Source organism: Engystomops pustulosus, chromosome 5 (assembly GCF_040894005.1).
Source record: "Engystomops pustulosus chromosome 5, aEngPut4.maternal, whole genome shotgun sequence".
NCBI classification, from domain to species: Eukaryota; Metazoa; Chordata; class Amphibia; order Anura; family Leptodactylidae; genus Engystomops; species Engystomops pustulosus.
This window is the reverse complement of record NC_092415.1, coordinates 30722997-30744946: the sequence shown is the minus strand read 5'-3', so window position 1 is coordinate 30744946 and position 21950 is coordinate 30722997. Positions and strand designations below refer to the sequence as shown.

At 42.2% G+C, this 21950-nt stretch overlaps 1 protein-coding gene across 1 annotated transcript in view; it reads right to left on the bottom strand.

Annotated features, from left to right (window-relative positions):
- Nucleotides 1–1797: 1797 nt before the first annotated feature.
- The window catches only part of NIPAL2 (NIPA like domain containing 2), a 77803-nt gene continuing 57650 nt past the window's right edge, over nt 1798–21950 (bottom strand). Inside the window, exons 8-11 of the mRNA XM_072151510.1 lie at nt 17310–17398; nt 14773–14836; nt 9708–9802; nt 1798–5355 (exon numbers count right to left, since the gene is read on the bottom strand). Coding sequence (XP_072007611.1) covers nt 5288–5355; nt 9708–9802; nt 14773–14836; nt 17310–17398 — 316 coding nt within the window. The 3' untranslated portion in view covers nt 1798–5287. The remainder of the gene's footprint in view (nt 5356–9707; nt 9803–14772; nt 14837–17309; nt 17399–21950) is intronic.

Sequence of the window (21950 nt, the reverse complement as noted above, 5' to 3'; positions counted from 1 at the left end):
CGGGTATCCTTAATGGGGTTGTCCCACGAACCAAGTTAGACCCTATCCACAGGATTTGACCTAACTTGCTGATCGGTAATGGAGCAGACGGGTGCACATAACTGTTCTGCTCCATACATCTCAATGAAGCTGACGGAAATTGCCGTCAGCTCTATAGAGATGAATGGAGCAGAACGGTCATGCACGGCTGTCTGCTCCATTAATCTCCGGGAGGGACGAGGTCTCCCTCTTTCTCATGAATTGTGGGGGTTTCATCATTGAGGCCCCCACCGATCAGCAAGTTAGGCCCTATCCTGTAACTTGGTTCTTGGGGGACCACCTATATATTTCATTAGTGATGAGAAGACCTGAACAACAAAATTTGGGATGGGTTCATCTCATATCAACACAATGATACAGACACTTTTAATACTTTATATGTTTGGTAAAGCCAATTACTTACCAGTCATTATTTCCATTGTGGGAAAAACATAATGCGACTGGGATTAGCTATTGGTTTAAAGGACATCTACCACCAGGATGAAGGATTGTAAACCAAGCACACTGACATACTGGTGTGTGGCCCCTCTGGCAGGATCTACTCTTCTTTAAGCTTGCTACAGACTTTAAGAAGAAAAAGGTTTTTCAATTATGCAAATGAGCCTGAGGGGCTCCAGACTCTATTGACGCGTATAGAGCATAGAGCCCCTCAGGCTCATTTGCATAATTTTAAAAGCCTTTTTTGTAAACACCAGGGCATGAAAACCTTAAAGAAGAGCAGATCCTGCCAGAGGGGGACTTAGCAGTATGTCAGTGTTCTTGGTTTACAATCCTTCATCCTGGTGGTAGATGTCCTTTAATGGTTATGTAGATTTGATGTAAAGAACTCGTGGAAACTCAAAAGGGAGTGGACCAGCTCCAAAACCAATCCACAATTGACATGCTTGCACCAAAAACTGTCTAAAATGCTTTGCGCCACATTTATCAAGCCTTTTAGACCTTTTTTTAGCACTTTTCCAACTTGTACATCTAAGGGGCCTTGGCCTTTGGAAAATGGAAGTGGGCACACAGTTTACACCAAATAAAACTAGGTCTAAATTAGTAACTGGTAGTCTACTGCACCAGAATTTATCATCATAGTGATAAATCTGGTGCAGCAAAAGACTAGTGTCATCTAGTTAGAGACTGGCGGATCCTGAGACACATTGTTCAATTCCCCCAATGGATGATTCAGCAGTCACGTCCCTTCTCCAGGTGCACAGAGAAGCTAATTTGCATAAAGTTTAAGACAACACAAAGCATACAAACAGGAATAATACATCTGACAGAATCCTGTCCCAGGTTTGTTTTGGTTTTGGATGTATTAAAAAACAAAACAACATGTGACTTGTCTGTGCTGCAGACTCCTCAGCTCTCAGCCCCCACCTTTATGCTCCTGTACAGCTCCTCCCTCCCTCACTGATGTCAGCTCACCACGCTCTGTGAAGGAGCAGGAGGGAGGAGTTGCACAGGAACACAAAGGTGGGGGCCAAGAGCTGAGGAGTGAGTAACACAGATCAAGTCACCTTTTTTAATTTTTTAAATATATCTAAACCAAAACAAACTTTAGACTCATCAGAGGATTCTGTCAGGGGGCAAGGTAAGTTAAAACACACAATTATATAGTAATGCAAATGCTTATAAACAACTAAAGAGCTCTAGATTTATTCTTCCAGCATCAATTACTGTAAATGATGATGTAAATGATGCAAATAAGATTTTTTTTCTCCCACCAAAAATTATTACAAACAAAATGCCATAAGCTCTATTTGCAGTTTGTACTATTTTATTGCCCTCCTTATATACAGTGAATCTCTGCATATTACATATTTACAACGTACGTGGATTCATCTAAAGTGACAATTTCAGCACCTTTTTATTAAACAGGAATGTAAAACAATAATATAAACGTTCAATATACACTGTACATCGTCACGGCATATGGGGTAGGAAACAAGCGCACACACTCGCAGCCGAGCATCCTGCAGCATTTGTCACTTACCTAGTTACATAGCAGCTTTTAACAAAAACTGATTTTATAGAATACATTGTTACCGTTTCACCCATCGGATACACTCCAGACAACACTGAAAAGTAGAATGAAAGGGATTGTCCAGGATTTTAAAAGCTTGGTGGCTTTTTTTCCTATAAACAGCGTTGCGCCTATGCATGAACCCATTTTGATGGAGTTGTGTTGCAATACCGTACACAACCCATGGCCAGGTGTGGCGCTGTTTAAGAAAGAAGCCCTGTTTGTAAGCCTGTGCAACCCCTTTAAACATACTGTGGGGCTTCCTTCTAGTATAACTTCATTTGGGTGATTCTACTTTGATGATACAGCGTCTGTTCTCCTGCCTATATGGGGCCCTGCTATATACTGTATAGTTCTGCCTCATGAATTAGGGAAAGTAAAGAGCGATAACCTCTTTAAATTTTAGTTTGGGAGATTGTTCCACAATGCAAGGCAGTCAAGATTAAGAGCAGCCAAAATGTGAATGCAGCCAAAATACCTTGATGTAATGCAAAAAAGTGATAAATCTTTAATACTCAAAATAAAAGTGAAAAATCATTTAAAAACACAATACGGAAAAAAAACACACAAAAAATATACAGATTCACGTTTTTGGTTTAAACTGGTGGTAACACACTGCATTGCCGTTAATGGATATACAATGTTCATTTATCTTCAGGGGTGTAACTTTAGGGGGTGCAGAGGTTGCGATTGCACTTGGGCCCAAGAGGCTTAGGGGGCACTTATGGTGTCACTTTCCCATATGAGAAGACTATTACTATAAACCATACATTATAGTTGGGGGCCTGGCACACACTTTGCACTGGGGCCCATCAGCTTCTAGTTACACCACTGTTTTTCTTGGTGGGTCATCTAGCCGGCGGTGGGTCATCTGGCTGGTGGTCCAGCCTTATTTTTGCTGTATTTTTTTTTTGTATTGTAGTTTTATCTGACTCGGTAGCACATATTTCTCTCACACTGCTGTGTTCAGACACCCTTGGTCTATAGAACACGGCTACATTCAGACACCCATGGTCTATAGAACACAGCTACGTTCAGACACCCACACGGACGGAGTAGTGACCGAATATCACAGACTGAACAACGCTCCGAGCATCATAGTTATACATCCCTCATTCCCGGGAGACCACCACTCCCCACTACAATCATGCTTTTGGTTTGACGTAGATGTCTCGCAAGGATGTAAGACTCCTTCTATCATATAGCTATGAAACTTGGGAGACCCATCACTGGAGCAGTATTTTGTCCCCAAACTTCTGTGTTAATGGATTAATAAAGAAAGAAAAAGTTTTAATCAGTTGGAGTTTTATAGAAAATTTTTCCTTCATTTTTTCTTTGCAAACCTTCATTTAGTAAATCACACAGGTGAACTGGCCAAACTTTTTTCTATATTTTGTCTCCATATTCGTTATGGGAACTCCCAACAGATAATGATGGGGTATGCCAAATTTCCCAAAAAACATAAGCTGCCACCAAAGGTATCAGGACATGGCTCGCATACTGTTCTCCATTGTGAACACTTACCTAGTAGTGTATGGACTAGTAGTCAACCGAACTAGTGAAATCTATTAAAGGGGTATGGATACATTTGGTAATAGAGATTTATCGGATTACACAGGTGGTAAGGCATCACCAGAAAAGGCTTTTGGCGTTGTATAATTATTCACAACCTGTTCTCTGCAACGGCCCCTTCCTTCACAAAAGATCTATTACAGTATTACTCTATGTGTAAACATATCCTCTTGTCATGCAACAGTTTCAATCATAAATAGGTGTGTGAATAGGGCTTTATAGGAAATCTACCATCAAAATCCATCAGGATAAACCAGGGACACTTACTCATAGATCCAGACTGTGGTAATATTTTTTATCCCTCCTTCTAAAATCAATTTTTAAAATTATTCTAATGAGAATGGGACTATCCTAGCCCCTCTGTGATTTGGCTTCACAGGCTCTTACACTGTTACACCTCTGTCTCCATGCTGCCGCAGCACTTGAGCGGGCAGTTAAAGCAGAAGGGAGCATGAAACAGTGTAACAGCCTTTAAATGTAGATATCAGAGAGGCTAAGGTAGCCCCTTGGACTCATTAGCATAATTTAAAAAGTTGATTTAAGTAGAAAGGAGGTCATGGATACCAAATATAAGAGGATTACACTCACAACAAGAATGGATGGCAGACACTACCGTCAAGCCAAAACTAAGGTCCAACAATGTAAATGCGGATGGGCATAAACATATAAAACAGCAGGTTAAAGGGGCATAAGTTGGTGCTCCTCAATATAAGGAAGACTTCCTTACTTGAATGAAGAAAAAGTAGCGTCAATAGCCCAAAGATTTCCAAAAACTTTATTTCCTGACAGCACAGTGTGGAGAGGACGCCAGACACGGCACAGGTGACGGTCCATCTCGTGCTAAGGAGCGCTTTCTCAAACCAATGACGTTGTCCATCTGTGGCTGTGAGATAAAAAACACCTGCGCCACGGAGGGCATCATCATGGAGATGAACTTTGAAGATTACAGCCTGTAAATCCAGATAACAGTGGGGCTAGGGTAGCCCCTCTGGCTTATTAGCATAATTTTAAAAGTTGTTGTTGGTACCTGGGTCTATGAGTAAGTGTCCCTGGTTTATCATCCTTGATTTTGGTGGTAGATAGTAACGGTCATGTGACTTCAATACAACTCTTCTTCATTAAATTTTGTAAACTGGTAATAAATCTCAACTATAAAAGAGGTTTCAGTCATCCAAAACACTAAGGCTGAACATTTGCACAATCATGACAACTCTCTCCACAACCTTGAGGTACCTTGAAACATGAAAACATGACTTCTGTACATTTAGCAATATGACCCGAATGTGAAAACGTCTACAAAACTTCCACCTCCCTGAGAAGATGTTGCAAAAAAAAAAAACAAAAAAACCACAAGTCATTTTCAGAGGGCATATCCAGTAATTATACCGAGCAATTGCGAAGAGTTCATCATTAGCAAATGAAGACCTTGAAGACCAGTCCAAACTCTCGAGACATTAGAGTTTAGAAACCGCTAAGGCATCAAAGGTTCGAGAGAAAACTTAACAACTTCTTTTACATAAAACACATAAAAACAGAACAGAAAATGATCTGAGACACAGAGGCGACACAGCGCTGAAAATCTTGGGCAATAAATAAGACGCTGCTACTTCACGTTCCCCATTTTTGGCGACTTTCATCTTTTCGGCTTTGGCTGCCATGTGTGAGCTAATTATGCAGAGCCCCATATGTAATGCTGTTTGAATGTGGCTGGATTTTATCCACGGTTTCCTTCCCTGCAGAGAGAATAAAATGGAATTAATAACAAAAAAAGCATTACATTCCGTTTTCCCAATAGGACGTTTGTTGCGTTACTCTGACAAGTTGTTCTCGGGGAAATGTTAAGGCGCCCTTTCAACCCGCACGCGAGGCTCTGGGAGGAAACAAGCTCGATGAAGTTCAAGTTACTCATTATAAGGTGTTAAGTCTTAATAAATTGAATGGTCTCATGGAACAGCAGTATAGACAGAAATAATAAATGTGAACTATTAACTGCCTTGTATGGTATTCAACTAATTTGAACGATGTGCTAGAGTTAATTGGACACAACCTCCCGTTTCTTAAAGATGACCTGTCTTTGATCTGGACTTGACGTTTAGAAGATATTTATTTTCCTACAATCATCTTTTTTCAACATTGTGAGGTTCCTATAATTCCAACTAGAACATTATGAATATATTACCATTCCCAGTGTCAAAGGGGCGTGTCCTAATTGTGCGGACAATTGTTATTGTTTAATGGTGGTGGCTCCTGACCTCCAACAATGCCCTACCATGCTACTAGTGTGTCATGGTGCACATGGTCCTATGTCCCACAGGGCAAGCTCAGAGCATCAGAAAGGCCGAGTTGGCCCATAATGAGGAGGAAACCCCAGAGCAATCCATGGCAACCACTAGTTATAGAAAGAAACTTCCCCCTACATGAAGATATTTCATCAACAGTTCCTAGTCTGTTAGTTCTCTGCAAAGGTGTTCTGAACTGTTGGGGAATCGGGATCGACCTCTGCGACCCCAGCTGATTTTAGGATGTCATTGCTGACTGTGCTAGCCACAAACTCACCTTGTCCCTGACTATATCTACTTGACCCCCTAGTGTAGTGATGGCAAACCTTTTAGAGACCGAGTGCCCAAACTACAACCAAGACCCACTTTTTTATTGCAAAGTGCCAACACAGAAATTTAATTTGTGATTTATACTCCGTTCTCTGTCACAGTTTTCATTGATAGCAGCCCCCTGAGGACACCAATAAATCAGAAAATAGAAGAAATTTGGATGATCATTGTAGCTTCCCTCCAGGGTCCCATAAACAGGAAGAATTGTCAGGGTCAGAGCAGGAGCTACAATGATCTGTCCACACCTTCCCACTCCTCCAGTAGTCCCAGGTACAGCTGTCACTGTAACATAGCTCTGTGCACAGCAAGTCCTGGGCTGCCTGGGACTACGGGAAGATACCTGGAGTCCTCTCTGGTGATGGCCTGAGTGCCCACAGAAAGGGCTCTGAGTTCCCCCTCAGGCACCAGTGCCATAGGTTAGCCACCACTGCCCTAGTGTGTTAGTGTTTCAAGACGAGAGACAGATACCACCAAGACTTCTCCCTTGCATAGGGACATGGCGACTGTCTCAGCAATAGCCTACGCTATATAATTTCAGCAAATTATAAAACTTTATTTCATAGCGCCTAGCTCCCTGCTAGCAGGGATAATAGCCTACGCTATGCTGATATTAAAAAATTCTAAATAATTTCAGCACATTATAAAACTTTATTTCATAGTCCCTAGCTCCTTGCTAGCAGCGTGTGGCATGTCCTGGGGTGGGGGGAGGAGATAAGCAGCAGCAGCCTGTGTGTGCCTGTGTCTCAGTCCTCTCATGCAGCTCCCTCCCCCTCCTCTCTTCCTGTGATGTGCATTGAACAGGCAGGGGAGGGGGATGGTATGGAGTAGAGGAAGGATGCATAAGGAGACGGAGACACAGGGACACATGCTGCAGCAGTTGATACCCTACAGACTTTCTATGTGGCAGTCAGGGAGCGAGGTAATGAAATAAAGTTTTTATAATGTACTGAAATGATTCAGAATGCTGACAAAGGAATTGTTTAATTCAGCATAGCATAGGCTATTGGAACCTGTCACCAGCTTGAAGTCACATTCTTGATGACAGGTTCGCTTTAAAATACTTGTCAAGTAGAAAACCTTATAAGATATCCACAATATCCCGTATTTTACAAACATTTTAAAATTGTATGTTTTGCTATGAGATTAAAACTGGTAATTTTAGTCTTCATTTCAATCAACATAACACGTGATATTTTCTCGATGGTGAGCGTGTGTAGAGCTCATACTCTTCTCATCTTGCAGCTTACATGATTCACTGTAGCTGAAGTCTGAATGAGATAATCCTCTACCTATGGGACCTCTTCTGGCTCAGGACTAATTGGGATTCTTATAGTATTCTGCACTCAAGACAAATGCTCCCAATTCCCTGCCTGTGGAAATCTGTAATTGTGGAAAACATGAGGGCACGGAGAGTCTTCAATTGGGAAGTGCAAACATCTGTCGACATGGAAATGACCAAAACATACTAATGGGGTGCTAGGTCTGGATTTTCTGATCTAAGGCAAAAACTACTTTTAAGGAGGACCTGTTACCAAGTCCAGAGGGCTGAATGACATACGCCCTTTGCCCCTGATCAGTTTGACTATAAATTATTTTTTTTTTCCATACACAATAGCCCCCAAAAGTATACAGGCAAAACTCACATCACAATAACTATAGATCCTCTCTTAGAAAGTGCAGTGCCAGGTAATGTAAGGAGCTCCAGCTATAAGGTTTACAACAAAGAGCTATAGGCAGTACAATTAGTTTTAGACACGCGCTAGTAGTCATGGTCTCCCCGATGAATTATTAGTTGGCTAGTATTGCACTCTGTAAGTCATTCTTAGTCATTTTATACCAAATTAGTCATCAGTGATGGGTTCACATGTATTTGGATTCATGTGTTACCTTTCTTCTCATTGCGGTCATTCCCTTCTGCAGACAGCCCAACCCTTATGCCAAAGACAGGCTACGCAAATAAAAAGGTAGGGACAGACAGATGCATCACATATATTATGACTCAAAATATGCTTTTATGGTGTTCACTGGATGCATAGCTATCAGGGGGGAAAAGAGGGTGGTGGATCTGGGCACAACTCAGTACTACTACTCCCATCCTGTATATAACGGAACAGCACAGTACTACTGCTCCTATCCTGTTTATAAGGGCACAGTACAGTACTACTACTCCTATCGTGTATATATGGGAACAGCACAGTACTACTACACCTAACCTGTATGTATGGGCACAGCACAGTACAGCTACTCCTATCCTGTATATATGCGAACAGCATGGTACTACTACTCCTATCCTGTATATACTGTCATAGCACTATTAATCTTATACTGTATATATGGGCACATCCCAGAACTACTGCTCATATCCTGTATATATGGGTACAGCACAGTACTACTACTCTTGTCTTGTATATATGTGTACATCACAGTACTACTATTCCTATTTGGTATATATGGGTACAGCACAGTACTACTACTCATATTCTGTATATATGGGCACACCACAGTACTACTATTCCTATTTGGTATATATGGGCACATCACAGTACTACTATTCCTATTTGGTATATATGGGTACAGCACAGTAGTACTACTCATATTCTGTATATATGGGCACACCACAGTACTACTATTCCTATTTGGTATATATGGGCACATCACAGTACTACTACTCATATCCTGTATATATGGGCACAGCACAGTACTACTACTCATATCCTGTATATATGGGCACATCACAGTACTACTATTCCTATTCTGTATATATGGGCACAGCACAGTACTACTACTCATATCCTGTATATATGGGCACACCACAGTAGCCCACCATGCAGGGGTGTATACAGAATAACAATGAGGGGCCTGTATATAGAATAACCATGAGGGGCCTGTATATAGAATAACCATGAGGGGCCTGTATATAAAATAACCATGAGGGGGCTGTATATAGCATAACCATGAGGGGGCTGTATATAGCATAACCATGAGGGGGCTGTATATAAAACAACCATGAGGGGACTGTATATAGAATAACCATGAAGGGGCTGTTTGGTTTGATAAAATAGGGAATATTTTAGGGAACAGGGGTCTACTGAAACCTGGAGCCGACCTGCTTTGGGGAGTGCAGGGGGTGCAGTGGGCCCAGTAGCCCGTAAGATGTCTATGCCTAAACTAAAAAACCAAATACAATAAACAACACGTTATACATAAACTTTACATTTACAATTAACTATTGAAAAACTGCTTCATTCTCGATGCAATATTATAGCAGGAATAGGACTGTATAGAGATAACTCTCTGCACTCAGTAGTCATCTATCTTCTGGACTCCTATTGATTGTGAGATGCTCATTAGTAGGAGGTACAATAATTACTCATCGTAAATTCCCTCTATTTAACATTGGCCATAACAAAAAGCTCATTGTACTGGAACATAGCAACTACTGATTTATTCTCATCAATATAATCCATAAAACTTACCAGGAATTTCCCCGAAGTTGATGTAAGGTTCTTGGAAAGTCTGTTTCTCTTGGTTTCTAGCAATTAAAAACACCCCAAGGAAAGATAAGAGGCACCTGCAAGACACAATGAATTATACATACATATGATGAGCGATATACTGCTGGCTCCGTTAGGTATGTTGTAACGTTCAGGTTTGGTGTGAATTATTACACGACATCCCTGCATGGGCTGAGAAGATGGAAAACATTGAACATGGAGTTTATAAGAAAGGCTTATTCCGGTGGTGGACGCCAATGAAAGCAAATGGCTTCATAAATAATGAGAAGACGGAGCGTGACAGATGAAGAGAAAGCGCCTTATTATTTAGTGGAGTCATACGTTATCTTCATACTTAGCTAATCCCTCAATCTGTTTAACGTGCAAGAAAAGTTTTATAACTGCAGTTATATATATCTCATTCGTCACTGAAGAACGCTCTATTTCAGGCTGAAATCTGACATGAAGGCAGACAAGTACGTTACAAAAATACAGGCTCTCCAGCACAGCTCAATGTTCCTATAGACGACATGCTGAAAAGCCACTGAAAAGTGGGTGCAGCCAAATGGGATCAGGAGTAATTGTGAAAAAGGTGGCGAGTATGATAGACAATCCATCAGGGGAGTAGGGAGGTGTGTAGTAGTCATGGGCTTAATACTTACAAAACTATTCAAAGGAAACCTGTCAGTGGGTTTGGTGGTCGTAAACCATCAGCGATTCAATGCTCCAGTGTCTCCTAGATCTCCACTACTGTATGTGCAACACCCCTGCCAATGCAGTGTATTGCCAAATGTTGCTCCTAATAGATGCAATAGGAATCTTTGAGCTTCATCTCCTAAGTCAGACCTCAAGTGTCTATAAAAGGTAATGCAGCTATATAAAATTATTATTGACCAATAGAATGTGTTGTTGATAACCTATGCAAGAAAGATGCTGGTTGGATAATAAACTGGACACTCCCAAGGGAAGGTTATAAAACCCCTTGGAGTGGAAAGTTCTAGTCTCTTTTCTGGGAGTACTGAGTACATCTCAGCACACGCCTGCAGACCCTGAGCTATACCAGGACTTGCCTCTTAACCCTGCTGCTGAAGCAGCCATTCATCAACTCCAGCCTGAAGCTACCTATACCAGGCTGTGAGCAACCTCTGCCGAAGACCATCCAACCAGCCACCTTGAGCTAGTTGAATTGTTGCTGCTGTTGTGGCCAGTGCCGTGTTCCAGAACAAACAAACTGAGTTTTTTGGTTGGCATCTCTTAGTCTCCTAGTGATCCCTGCTTAAAGCTGTTATCCTCAAGAGTGCCCCATTTACCAGCACCCAGGGATCCTATCCTACACCCTGGGAGAACTATCCTATACCCGTAGCCTCTGTCTCCTTTCTTTCAAGTATACCTACCGGATACCTTCCCAGCGTGGACAAGGCCTGTTCCTCCACTACCCCAGACAAGCGCTAGGCCGCGCTCCACCAGCCACTCAGGTACCATAGGGATAGAGCTGCCCCCAAGCCATAAAAGGCTTTGCCCCGGTGGGGGATGTTGCATATAAATATACACCGTGAATAAAGGAAGACCTGTTTCATCAATACCTTCTGAAGCATCCTGAATGTGTCCGGCTTCCATCTTTGTTTGTTAGGAATGTAACTTGGTACAACCCCTTTAATGATCATCAATCAAATTGTGTTTGGTATATTATGTGTACAGGGGTGGATTAAGACTGCCATGCATATTATAGCCCTTACAGGTCGGGAATCACTTCCTATATAGATACTAGATACAAGCTTCTTGGAGAATGGAGGAGGTGCCCCTTCTGACTGCTTTCAATTGGCAGTTTCAGGTCCTGAGATGGCTCTTGTGTACTGAGAGCAGGAACAGGTGTAAGAGGATTTCATGGGTGAAGGTTTCTCTCAGTATTAAATTTGGGGGGTGGTTTGGGTGGCCATGGCCACCCTAGAAGGCTTTGGCTCGGGCTTCCACCCAGACTACCTATATTATAATCCACTACTGCTTCTGAAGTCTTCTGAATGTGCAAAGCCTCCATCTTTGCTTGTTAAAAATATAACTTCTTACAATCCCTTTAATGGTCAGCAATCAAATTGTGTTTAGTATATATAATAATATATACTATATAATCTATAGAAAACTGTCATCTTAGTTTAGATTGTTCCCTTTTTATCTTTGATTTTGTTCCTTTTTTTCCTCCTGGAACCTTGGCACATTGGAAAAAAGCTCTGAAGCGAGTTTAGAATTTAAAGGATGTGTCGTAGCCAGCGCTGTCCATTCCCAGGAGACATGGCTGTCAGGCAGATTTGCTCTCCTTTAGAAATGTCACAATGCATTTAGGAGAATCTGGCAAAGAAACCTCAGGTTTTTGATTGACCGGAGCTCAGGATAGGCTCTTACGGCCCAGCAAAGGATAAATATGTCTAGGCAGCAAGATGTTAAGTTTAGATTTTTTCTTTTGGATCAACAAAACCAAAAACAAATTCAAATGTTTACAGACATACAGTGATCAGCAATAAGAGGAAACCTACCATGAGGAATTGGAAACAGATCTAGTAGATTCCTTCTGCCTCTGCCCGAATATATCATTTAATAATCCTGGAACCTAAAAACTTCATTTTAATAATATGTAAATGAACCATTTGCAGAGGCTACTGGGGTGTGTACTATCCTTAGTTCCCAGTGGCGGCCAGGCTACTTGAATAGAGTTTAGAACAAATTTGGTAAAGATCCAGGATTATTAAATTACAGATTAATATTTGCACAGGTGTAATTATTTTGTCAGTTTCGGCGCTTCGTCCAACAAAGTTTCTGATTGCGTTCGTATGGTTGAAGGCTCATTTATTGAGTACACAACGTGTTTCGGCTCTGGGCAGGAGCCTTCATCAGGTGCAATATGTGTTCATGTATAAGTGTGCGTGTATAAGTGTGCGCGCATCAGTGTACAAGTGTGCGCGCATCAGTGTATAAGTGTGCGCTCATCAGTGTATAAGTGTGCGCGCATCAGTGTATAAGTGTGCGCGCATCAGTGTATAAGTGTGCGCGCATCAGTGTATAAGTGTACAGTACAAATATGTATATTTCGGAGTTTTACATTTGCCTATTTACATAGACCGTTTACAACGGGTGCAATTTCGGCAATAGGTGCTTGCCTAGCCAGTGTAAAACACCTGTGTTAATATTCAGCATTTTCTTCATAAAATCTTTGTTGTGTTTCTTTATGCCTGGTTAACTTTTTACATTAAAACCCTGATATCAGTGAGGTAAAGATGATAAACAAGATTAAAAGTGACATTTCTAACGATTGATGGAAAACAAACTCCTAGTGACATCATTCACTAGGAAAAATATAATTTCATTTGAAAACCACTTCCCATAAAGTGCAGATTAGCACATTACAAAGTCGTTATATTTCCCTTCACTTTTTATGTCTTTCATAATATTCCGCCATTAATATGCAAGCGGCTCGTCTTCCTACACAGCAGGCGGCTTCTGCCGCAATTATCTCTGTTAATTATGATATTCATTGTCTGCTCAAGCACTTCACTTTCCGAGAGGCCTAAATGGAATAAAACGAAACCTCGTTTTGTGTGTAAGTGACTCTAAAATAAGCCAGACATCGTCAGCGCCGAGCATTAGACTAATTAATGGATCGGCCATTTATAAAGTGCTTTTTTATTGCCTGGAATTAGATAGACTTGTAAAGAATCATAAACTTGTTTTTATTGCCAGCTTAATGGAAACAAGCCAAGGCCTCCATGTTTTCTGCATCATACAGCCTTCCGGAGATGTGGATTTCATAGAGAGATTATGTCAGACACAGGATTTAGGGAAATAAAAATGACAGATAACCGCTCATCTTAATGAAGACGTCTCAACAGAATTTACCCCTCACACCAGTAATACCTGTTGGTGAAGGGTTAAAAGTCCTAGCCATATCACCTAAAATTATTTACCACTGAGATGCTGTAACTTAATTACAGCTGTTTTTCTGATATGCTAATGAGTAAAGATGAGTCAACTTCTGAAGTTAAGAGTCAAACTTTCTCTGAGGCTGCAAGGAAACCACAATTTCATCTTTTCACCGACAACTTTTGTCTCTTCAATTCCGACCTGAACAGACAGGAAGTCCTCTGCCTGTCCACTTCCTGTCCTTACCAGAATGATGCCCCCCTCACACTGCACAGTATACTTATCAGTGTGGGAAACTGCAGATCTTCTCACCATTTCATGCACCCTATGATGGGCAGGGTAAAGTGGTGGACAGAACCACATGTCAGTGGGCGGAGCACATATAGACAAAGACAGAAAAAGTTTGGAGACCAATTTTATTAGTGGGTGGAGACACTGCACTTTTCAATTGGGGGTGAGTAAAGTTTATTATGCCTGTTCTTTATAACAAGTTCCCTTTAACGTTTGGGCTGTGAGCAGAGAATCTATAAAGATACCTAATAAAGAGCCACACTGCCTCCAAACATTGTGCAATGTACAAAAACATTCTCCACCAGTAAATATTAAGGGGGTTGACCACTATGTTTTTGGCCATAGATGGAGGATCATGTGATCTCTAAATGTGCATGACCAATATACCTTCCAGGACCTTCCGCTTGTATTTATGAACTCTAACATAAGGTCCTGGAAGGTAGATTGGTCATGGACAGTCAGGAGAATGTTTGTAATTACTGAACATAACTAGGGCCAACTTCTTGGAAACCGCTCAACTTATTGGTAATCTATCATGTTTTTTAAATATAACCAATTAACCAACGAGTTGCCCACTGTATACATTTTTGGAGCATTTAGACTGTGGGAAATCATAAATTAGGGTCTTTTGATGAGAGGTTTCCTGATAACCTTCAGAATGTCGTCCTAGTGACATAACTGACAATGGACCCTCTAAATTTTGTGTCACGTTTAGAGAAGATCACATTAGTTGGGATGGATGGGAGAGATGATATTGTAAAATTTAGCTTTTATGTTCTGGGTTTTGGTCTCCTTTACATTTATTTTGTTTAAAAGACAAAGAAAGAAATCTAAGGAAGTTACTTACCCAAAAAGAAACATAAATATATTCAATATGGCCGCCTCTCGAAATTCCTGGTAAAAAATTATTCCTGTGATGAGAGAAATCGGAAGACCATTAAAACAATATCTATGTAAATCTATGTAGATCCATCGTTGGCTTGTAAAACTATATAAGGTCTCTGTCAGGTCACACAAATGGGAATTATGGAAACCTCATCTACATGCTTGGTCAATCCACCATAGATGGTCATCACCAGGTGGTCGGGATGGTCTAACTGACCGATTTCTGGGATCATTTTATTTTGAAATCAATCAATCGATCACTTCACTCTTGATCTGTGGCAATGAAAAATTATTTGATCCAAGCTACTATACATGTATATGGAAAAATCTTTGGCTTTTCAATCACTGATTTTTGGGAAAAACTGCACTGCAGGGAAAGGAAAAGGCTTCTGCTTCTTCTTTCTTCTATATGCCTCTGACAACACTGCAAATTTTCCAAAAACCATCCATTGAGAATTTGTATTGGAAGGTCAGTCACACCATGGCACAACTTGAACTTTCTTGATTCCAATGAAAAATCTATAGCCATATAACACGAGTCTTCTCATGAAAGTAAAAAATTGTGTTGTGGACACTTGCTATGGAAAGCAGCTGACTGGAGCGAACATACATCACGGGAAAGAAGGCAGCAAATATCGGAGTTATTAGATGGGTCTACCCGCAGTGAAGATGTGGAGGTACAAAGATTATAGATTACAGAATATTACTTTGTTACAATTCAGTGGCTAAGCTCAGCGCTCCTGCCAACACTCAGGCTATCTCCAGCTATAGCCTCAAGATAATTGCATTGTCTCGAGTGCTTCTTCTTGAGCCACCCAAGAAACATCCATCTTGGGCTTCAAGATATTTGCACAACTTTGAGAGCTCTTTGTTTGGGCCACCTACAAAACATCTGCTCTGAGTGTATCCATTCCCCCAATCTTGTTCGGAACTGATGAAGGGGGTGGTCCGCCCTGGAAATGTGTTGTCCACGTCATCAGCATTTTAATAAAGGCACTCTACCATACCTGTGTTGAAGCATACTCAATGAAGGCAGCGCGTCAATTAACTTGTTTTTTTCCGCCCTGTTTTTTTGGCGACTTGCTACAATAGAGTGGCCCCTATTCTTTGACATTTCTCAGATCCATTCTATGGGGAGATTTATCACTGCTTCTACAGCAGTTTTCTTGCCCATTGCAAGACTATGCCACCTCCACATCATGAGGCGTGAATAAAGTCAAACCAAAAAGGTGGGTGGTCCCTCCATGAAACATTGGAAATTTGGATTGTACAGAGAGTGCTGTGGATACAACTAATATTGATCAGATAGGCTACTTAATAATATGGATAAGAAAAAGTGGAAATATTGATCAACACAAAAGTTGTATATTAATGTGGAAAAGCTATTTTTCTTTTGGCACTTTACTGGTTAGACACAGAATTCCGTCATGGTGTTGATGAGTTTTATAGGATGTTTTATGACATTTTTACTGTTAATGCTTTTCTTTTTACATGAATTGTCCAGCTGTGACATTTGTCCAATTGATGGACATATGTGACTGTACCACTGTCAGTTAATTACCTTTATATGTATTATTCTACCGAATGTAGTAGTGGTTGGAGTGGTTAGCATGTCATTTCGAAAAAGGAGCAGTTTAGGGTTTTAGTGCAGTCTTGAGTATTTTACATTGTTACAGGAGTCGTCATATGTAGCAGAGGGTTCTCTCTGACACCAGGTTCTAAATGTGACCGCTACAAATGGACTTTTTATTTGCCAACATCACGGATTCAGGTCACCGAGCTGTGCACAATTCACTTCTATGACTGCTGTTCTTATGCTTCGGTGCATGGCGCCCTATGCATATGGGCAAGTTTTGAGATATATGAAACAATAATATTAGTCTATTAATACCCTTGGCCCTATAGTTTTTGATTTTTACTCTCCAGTGGATGTATTTCTTCATAGTTTGGTGCTGTGCAAAGGCACTATACGCCCTCCAGGCTTCAGGCACATGGCTCTACGACGATGACTCAAGTGTGGCCGGAGTTCTAATTTATCTTAGTAATATGGAAGATTAATGCTTCCAATTTCAATATTGACGTGGCAAATTTCATTTCAATTTGTCCGTCAAGCTGATTTTCCTTAATATGTGGAAGAAACTTTAAAGCCTTTTTAATAAAGCTAAAATGAACCACATTACACACATTATAACATTGGCAAACGAAAGCCTCGGGGCCCAAAAGCTTACATAGAGAAAAACAGAATGCAATAGGAAAGTATTGATTTGGAGCGAGAACAAACACGGAAATGAGACTTTTATTAAAGCTGGCAGTTCCTCTGACTAATAATCCAATAAAACACTGCGGAGATAAAAGTTGTCAGGACTTAGTCTCAACCATTGCAAGCGGCTATAAATTAGCCGCTGTTGAGTGATTTCATGAAGTCATATGGTAAGCCAGAGTATAAATGATAGAGACTTTATTATACGTTTTATAGACTATGACATAATATTACGTTACCTGCAAGTATAGCGCTGGTGGTAAAAAATACATAGTTAATTGGCACCACTTCAGTTGCATTGTAAAGCTGCATTGCTTGATTTAAAAACCTAAAAAAACGGGATAAGAAAAACACACACAAAAGAAAAACAAGTGAGAATAACGCGGTAGACGTTTTAATAAAGATTTACCAGCTTCATAAATATTTATAGGGAATGGTGTTCAGCAGGACCTAGAATTACTTCATAATGGGCTCAAGAAGCCAAATGAAATAAATAACTACCCCTTTGAGATCAAAAAAACTAGCGGAAAAAGCAGACACAATGTAAAATTAATCCCTGAAAAATGCACCCGCGGCGAACGAGACGAATGAACGTAATTAAATTTTATTTGCCGCACTTATTTTCGGTTATATTTTCTTTATGGTTGAGGAAAACAAACAATAATCCGAGTGAAAAAAATAAGCAATATGCTGCACTCTTATCTCCGAGAGCAGGAGTCCAAGACCCTGATATTTCATTAAAGAAAGAAACGAAGAATTTTAAAAAGCCTTACATTAAAAAAAAAACATTTATTGAACATTTAAGATGTGAAAACTTTTAGGAAGAGATGGAATGGGACTTACAAAATTAGTGGGTCCTCATAGTTTTATGACAGTTTCATGCAACTTTTTTGCTTCTGGCTACTTTCCGGTAAAGTGGGCGTGTCCAGGAAATAAGGGGGAGTGACCCTAGTTGGCATAGATTACATTTTTTTTTACCACAGGAGATGTCCTAAATAACGTTGGTCATAATTCAAGGGTTTTCTAGGATAACTTGTGAGGGAACCTGCCCGCAAGTAAATTAGTCCATTGTTTCCGGCTGGTGTGTCATTGGTGTAGGAGATGCATCTGTGACAGTTAAAAAAGACTGTGCAAGCCCCAAACTCAGGAAGCAATAGGACCTGCTTTTAAATGGCATCTACCACCAAGATGAAGGGCTCTATACAAATGAGCCTGAGAGGCACCAGGCTCTATAGGCGTTAATAGAGCCTGGAGCCCCTTAGGCTCATTTGCATACAGTCTTTCATCCTGGTGGTAGATGTCCTTTAAATCTGTAGCTTGGGCAGTCGGGGCTATGGAAACCCCTGCTATGTGTTAGCCCACAAAAAGTATTTCTCTGTGTGTTATCTGTTGAAGCCAACAATAAATTCTATTTTTGTGTGAATGTAGCATTAATCTTTTGTTTCTCTAGGGCACTACCAAAAGGGAAATTAATATACAGCTTACAATCAAATCAAGTGGTTAATGTAATGCAGGGCAGATCCATCAGAGGGTGAGCTACTCTTCTTACCGCTCATCACTTAGCAAAAGAAATATCTAATCAGGAGTGGAAGCTTACAGAGATCATGTGACTGATGGCTGGATTCAAACTGCTGTACTGAAGAGATCCAGCCCCCTCAGTCACAGAACTTTGTTGGGCTAATTGTAGTGACTAAAGGGTCTGGATCTCTTTAGTACAAGAGACGAAATCCAGGTCACATTATTTAATTCAGCGCCAGCTCCCAACAGAAGGACACCATGTGACCTAAAGTTGGCCCACCATTTCAAATCCCTGTCTCCAAACCCAACCAGGTGTGGCAAAATAATTTGTTACTTAGAAATAAATTACTCGGAAGCAGGGAAAATATTCTAAAATTCTGTACAAAGATAACAGTCGCATAGTTTGAAATCAAGAACCTGTGGATAATGATTGTTGTTCCAAGTCTGGAATCACTTTCTTCATCTGGTACTAGATTCAAGCTTCTTGGGGAATGAAGGATGTGCCCCTCCCTGCCTGCTTTCAATCTCCGGTTGCAGGACCTTTAGAGGGCCTTCAGAAGTTCTGAAATGGCTCTTATGTACAGGTGTATTGAGAGCATGAGAGCAGATGTACAAGGATTTGATGGCTGAAGGTTCATCTCAGTCTAAAATTTGGTGGGTGGTTTGTATGGCCATAGGCCCCCTGGAAGGCTACCGCCTAAACCACTTGTATTATAATCCACTACTGCTGAGTAGCTAGAGGTCAACCTATACTCTCAGCTACCTGATGCGAGCTATAGAACGGCAGCCCCTTTTTCCCCAATAGTATAGTAATATATCAGGTTATTTTCTTAGTAAGTGGGTTCTCCATCATTCTGCAGGGGGTGCTGCCTGAGGCAAGAGTCTCAACTCATGGCTGGTGCAATAATAATAGCAATGCTATTGGTGCCTCTATGATTTGTATAACCAGAGCACCACATTGTACACCATATAGGAACTAGAGATGAGCGAGCACTAAAATGCTCGGGTACTCGTTATTCGAGACGAACTTTTCCCGATGCTCGAGTGCTCGTCTCGAATAACGAGCCCCATTGAAGTCAATGGGAGACTCGAGCATTTTTCAAGGGGACCAAGGCTCTGCACAGGGAAGCTTGGCCAAACACCTGGGAACCTCAGAAAAGGATGGAAACACCACGGAAATGGACAGGAAACAGCAGGGGCAGCATGCATGGATGCCTCTGAGGCTGCTTAATCGCACCATTATGCCAAAATTATGGGCAACAGCATGGCCATGACAGATTGACAGAATGAAGCTAGATAGCATCTAAAACATCCAATAATTGACCCTGACACTATAGGGGACGGCATGCAGAGGCAGCGGCAGCAGGCTAGAGAGTGTCATGGCGACATACCCTAAATGGACTCAGGCTTCAAACCAATGGGTGGCAGAGAGGAACCAAAGGAGGTGAGCAAGAAGCGCTCAAATAATATCGGTACATGATAAAAGTTTGCCAGTATATTTTGTGGATTACACAGCAGGGTGGCGACAAAGTTAACATGGAAGCCATGAAAACAACCCAAAATTCTGCCTGACACAGCTCGTTTGATAAGGGGACCATGTATGGAGGCAGTGAACTAGTAGTAGATTAAAGGTGCTGCAGTTAAAACTATGTTAGTTGGATCTTGGCATGGAGCTGGCGCTCCGCTGCCAGGCGAGCTTTCGCCAATCCAAGCCCCTGTCTCTAGGCTACTCCCCAAACAGCACTTCTAAGAACCTTTTGTATAAGATCAAGTGTAGTAGCGTTCTTATAAGTTTGGGATATGGCGGGTGAGGGGAATGTAAACAGATGCGCAAGAAGCGCTGAAATAATATCGGTAAATGATAAAAGTTTGCCAGTATATTTTGGGGATTACACAGCAGGGTGGCTACAAAGTTAACAAGTTTGATGTGGAATGCCCTGTAATAGCTCTTGGGCGGTGTGCCTTTTATCGCCTAGGCTCAGCAGTTTGAGCCCGGCAGCACTCGTCCACGTGTCCGTGGTCAGGTGGACCTTGTCAGAAACTACGTTGGTCAGGGCACGGATGATGTTGTCTGACACGTGCTGGTGCAGGGCTGGGACGGCACATCGGGAAAAGTAGTGGCGGCTGGGGACCAAATACCGAGGGGCGGCCGCCGCCATGAGGTTGCGAAAGGCCTCGGTCTCTACTAGCCTATAGGGCAGCATCTCCAGGCTAAGCAATCTGGAGATGTGGACATTAAGGGCTTGGGCGTGCGGGTGGGTTGCACTATATTTTCTTTTCCGCTCCAGCGTCTGGGGTATGGAGAGCTGAACGCTGGTGGATGCTGTGGAGGATCGTGGAGGCGACGATGGGGTTTTTGTGCCAGGGTCCTGGGCAGGGGGCTGACTATCAGCTGACACAGGGGAAGGAGCAGTGGTGTGCACGGCCGGAGGTGAACGGGCTTGGTGCCACTGATTCGGGTGTTTAGCATTCATATGCCTGCGCATACTGGTGGTAGTTAAGCTAGTAGTGGTGGAACCCCTGCTGATCCTGGTTTGGCAAAGGTTGCACACCACAGTCCGTCGGTCATCCGGTGTTTCCTTAAAGAACCTCCAGACTTCTGAAAATCTAGCCGTCGCCGCGGGAGCCCTCGCCACGGGAGCTTCACTACGTGACACATTTGGCACTGATGCACCTGCTCTGGCCCTGCCTCTCCGTCTGGCCCCACCACTGCCTCTTCCAACCTGTTCTGCTATAGGACTCTCCTCCGTCTCAGAAGCACTGTGTTCACCCGGCCTCTCAACCCAGCTTGGGTCTGTCACCTCATCATCCTCCGATCCCTCAGTCTGCTCCCCCCTCGGACTTCCTGCCCTGACAACAACTTCACCACTGTCTGACAACCGTTTCTCCTCATCACCCACAGACTGCGACTGGTGGAAAACCTGGGCATCGGAAAATTGCTCAGCAGCAACCGGACAAGTGGTTTGTGACTGTGGGAAGGGTCCAGAAAACAGTTCCTCAGAGTATGCCGGTTCAAATGCCAAATTTTCCTGGGAGGGGGCAGACTGGGGGGGAGGAGGCTGAGGTGCAGGAGCTGGAGGAGTGCCGATTTCGGTGACATGGGTGGACTGCGTGGAAGACTGACTGGTGGACAAATTGCTCGAAGCATTGTCGGCAATCCACGACATCACCTGTTCGCACTGTTCTGGCCTCAACAGTGCTCTACCACGAGTCCCAGTAACTTCAGACATGAACCTAGGGAGTGTAGCTCTGCGGCGTTCCCCTGCTCCCTCATAAGCAGGTGGTGTCTCACCCCGGCCAGGACCACGGCCTCTGACCCCTGCAGTAGATGGACGCCCACGTCCCCGCCCTCGTCCTCGTCC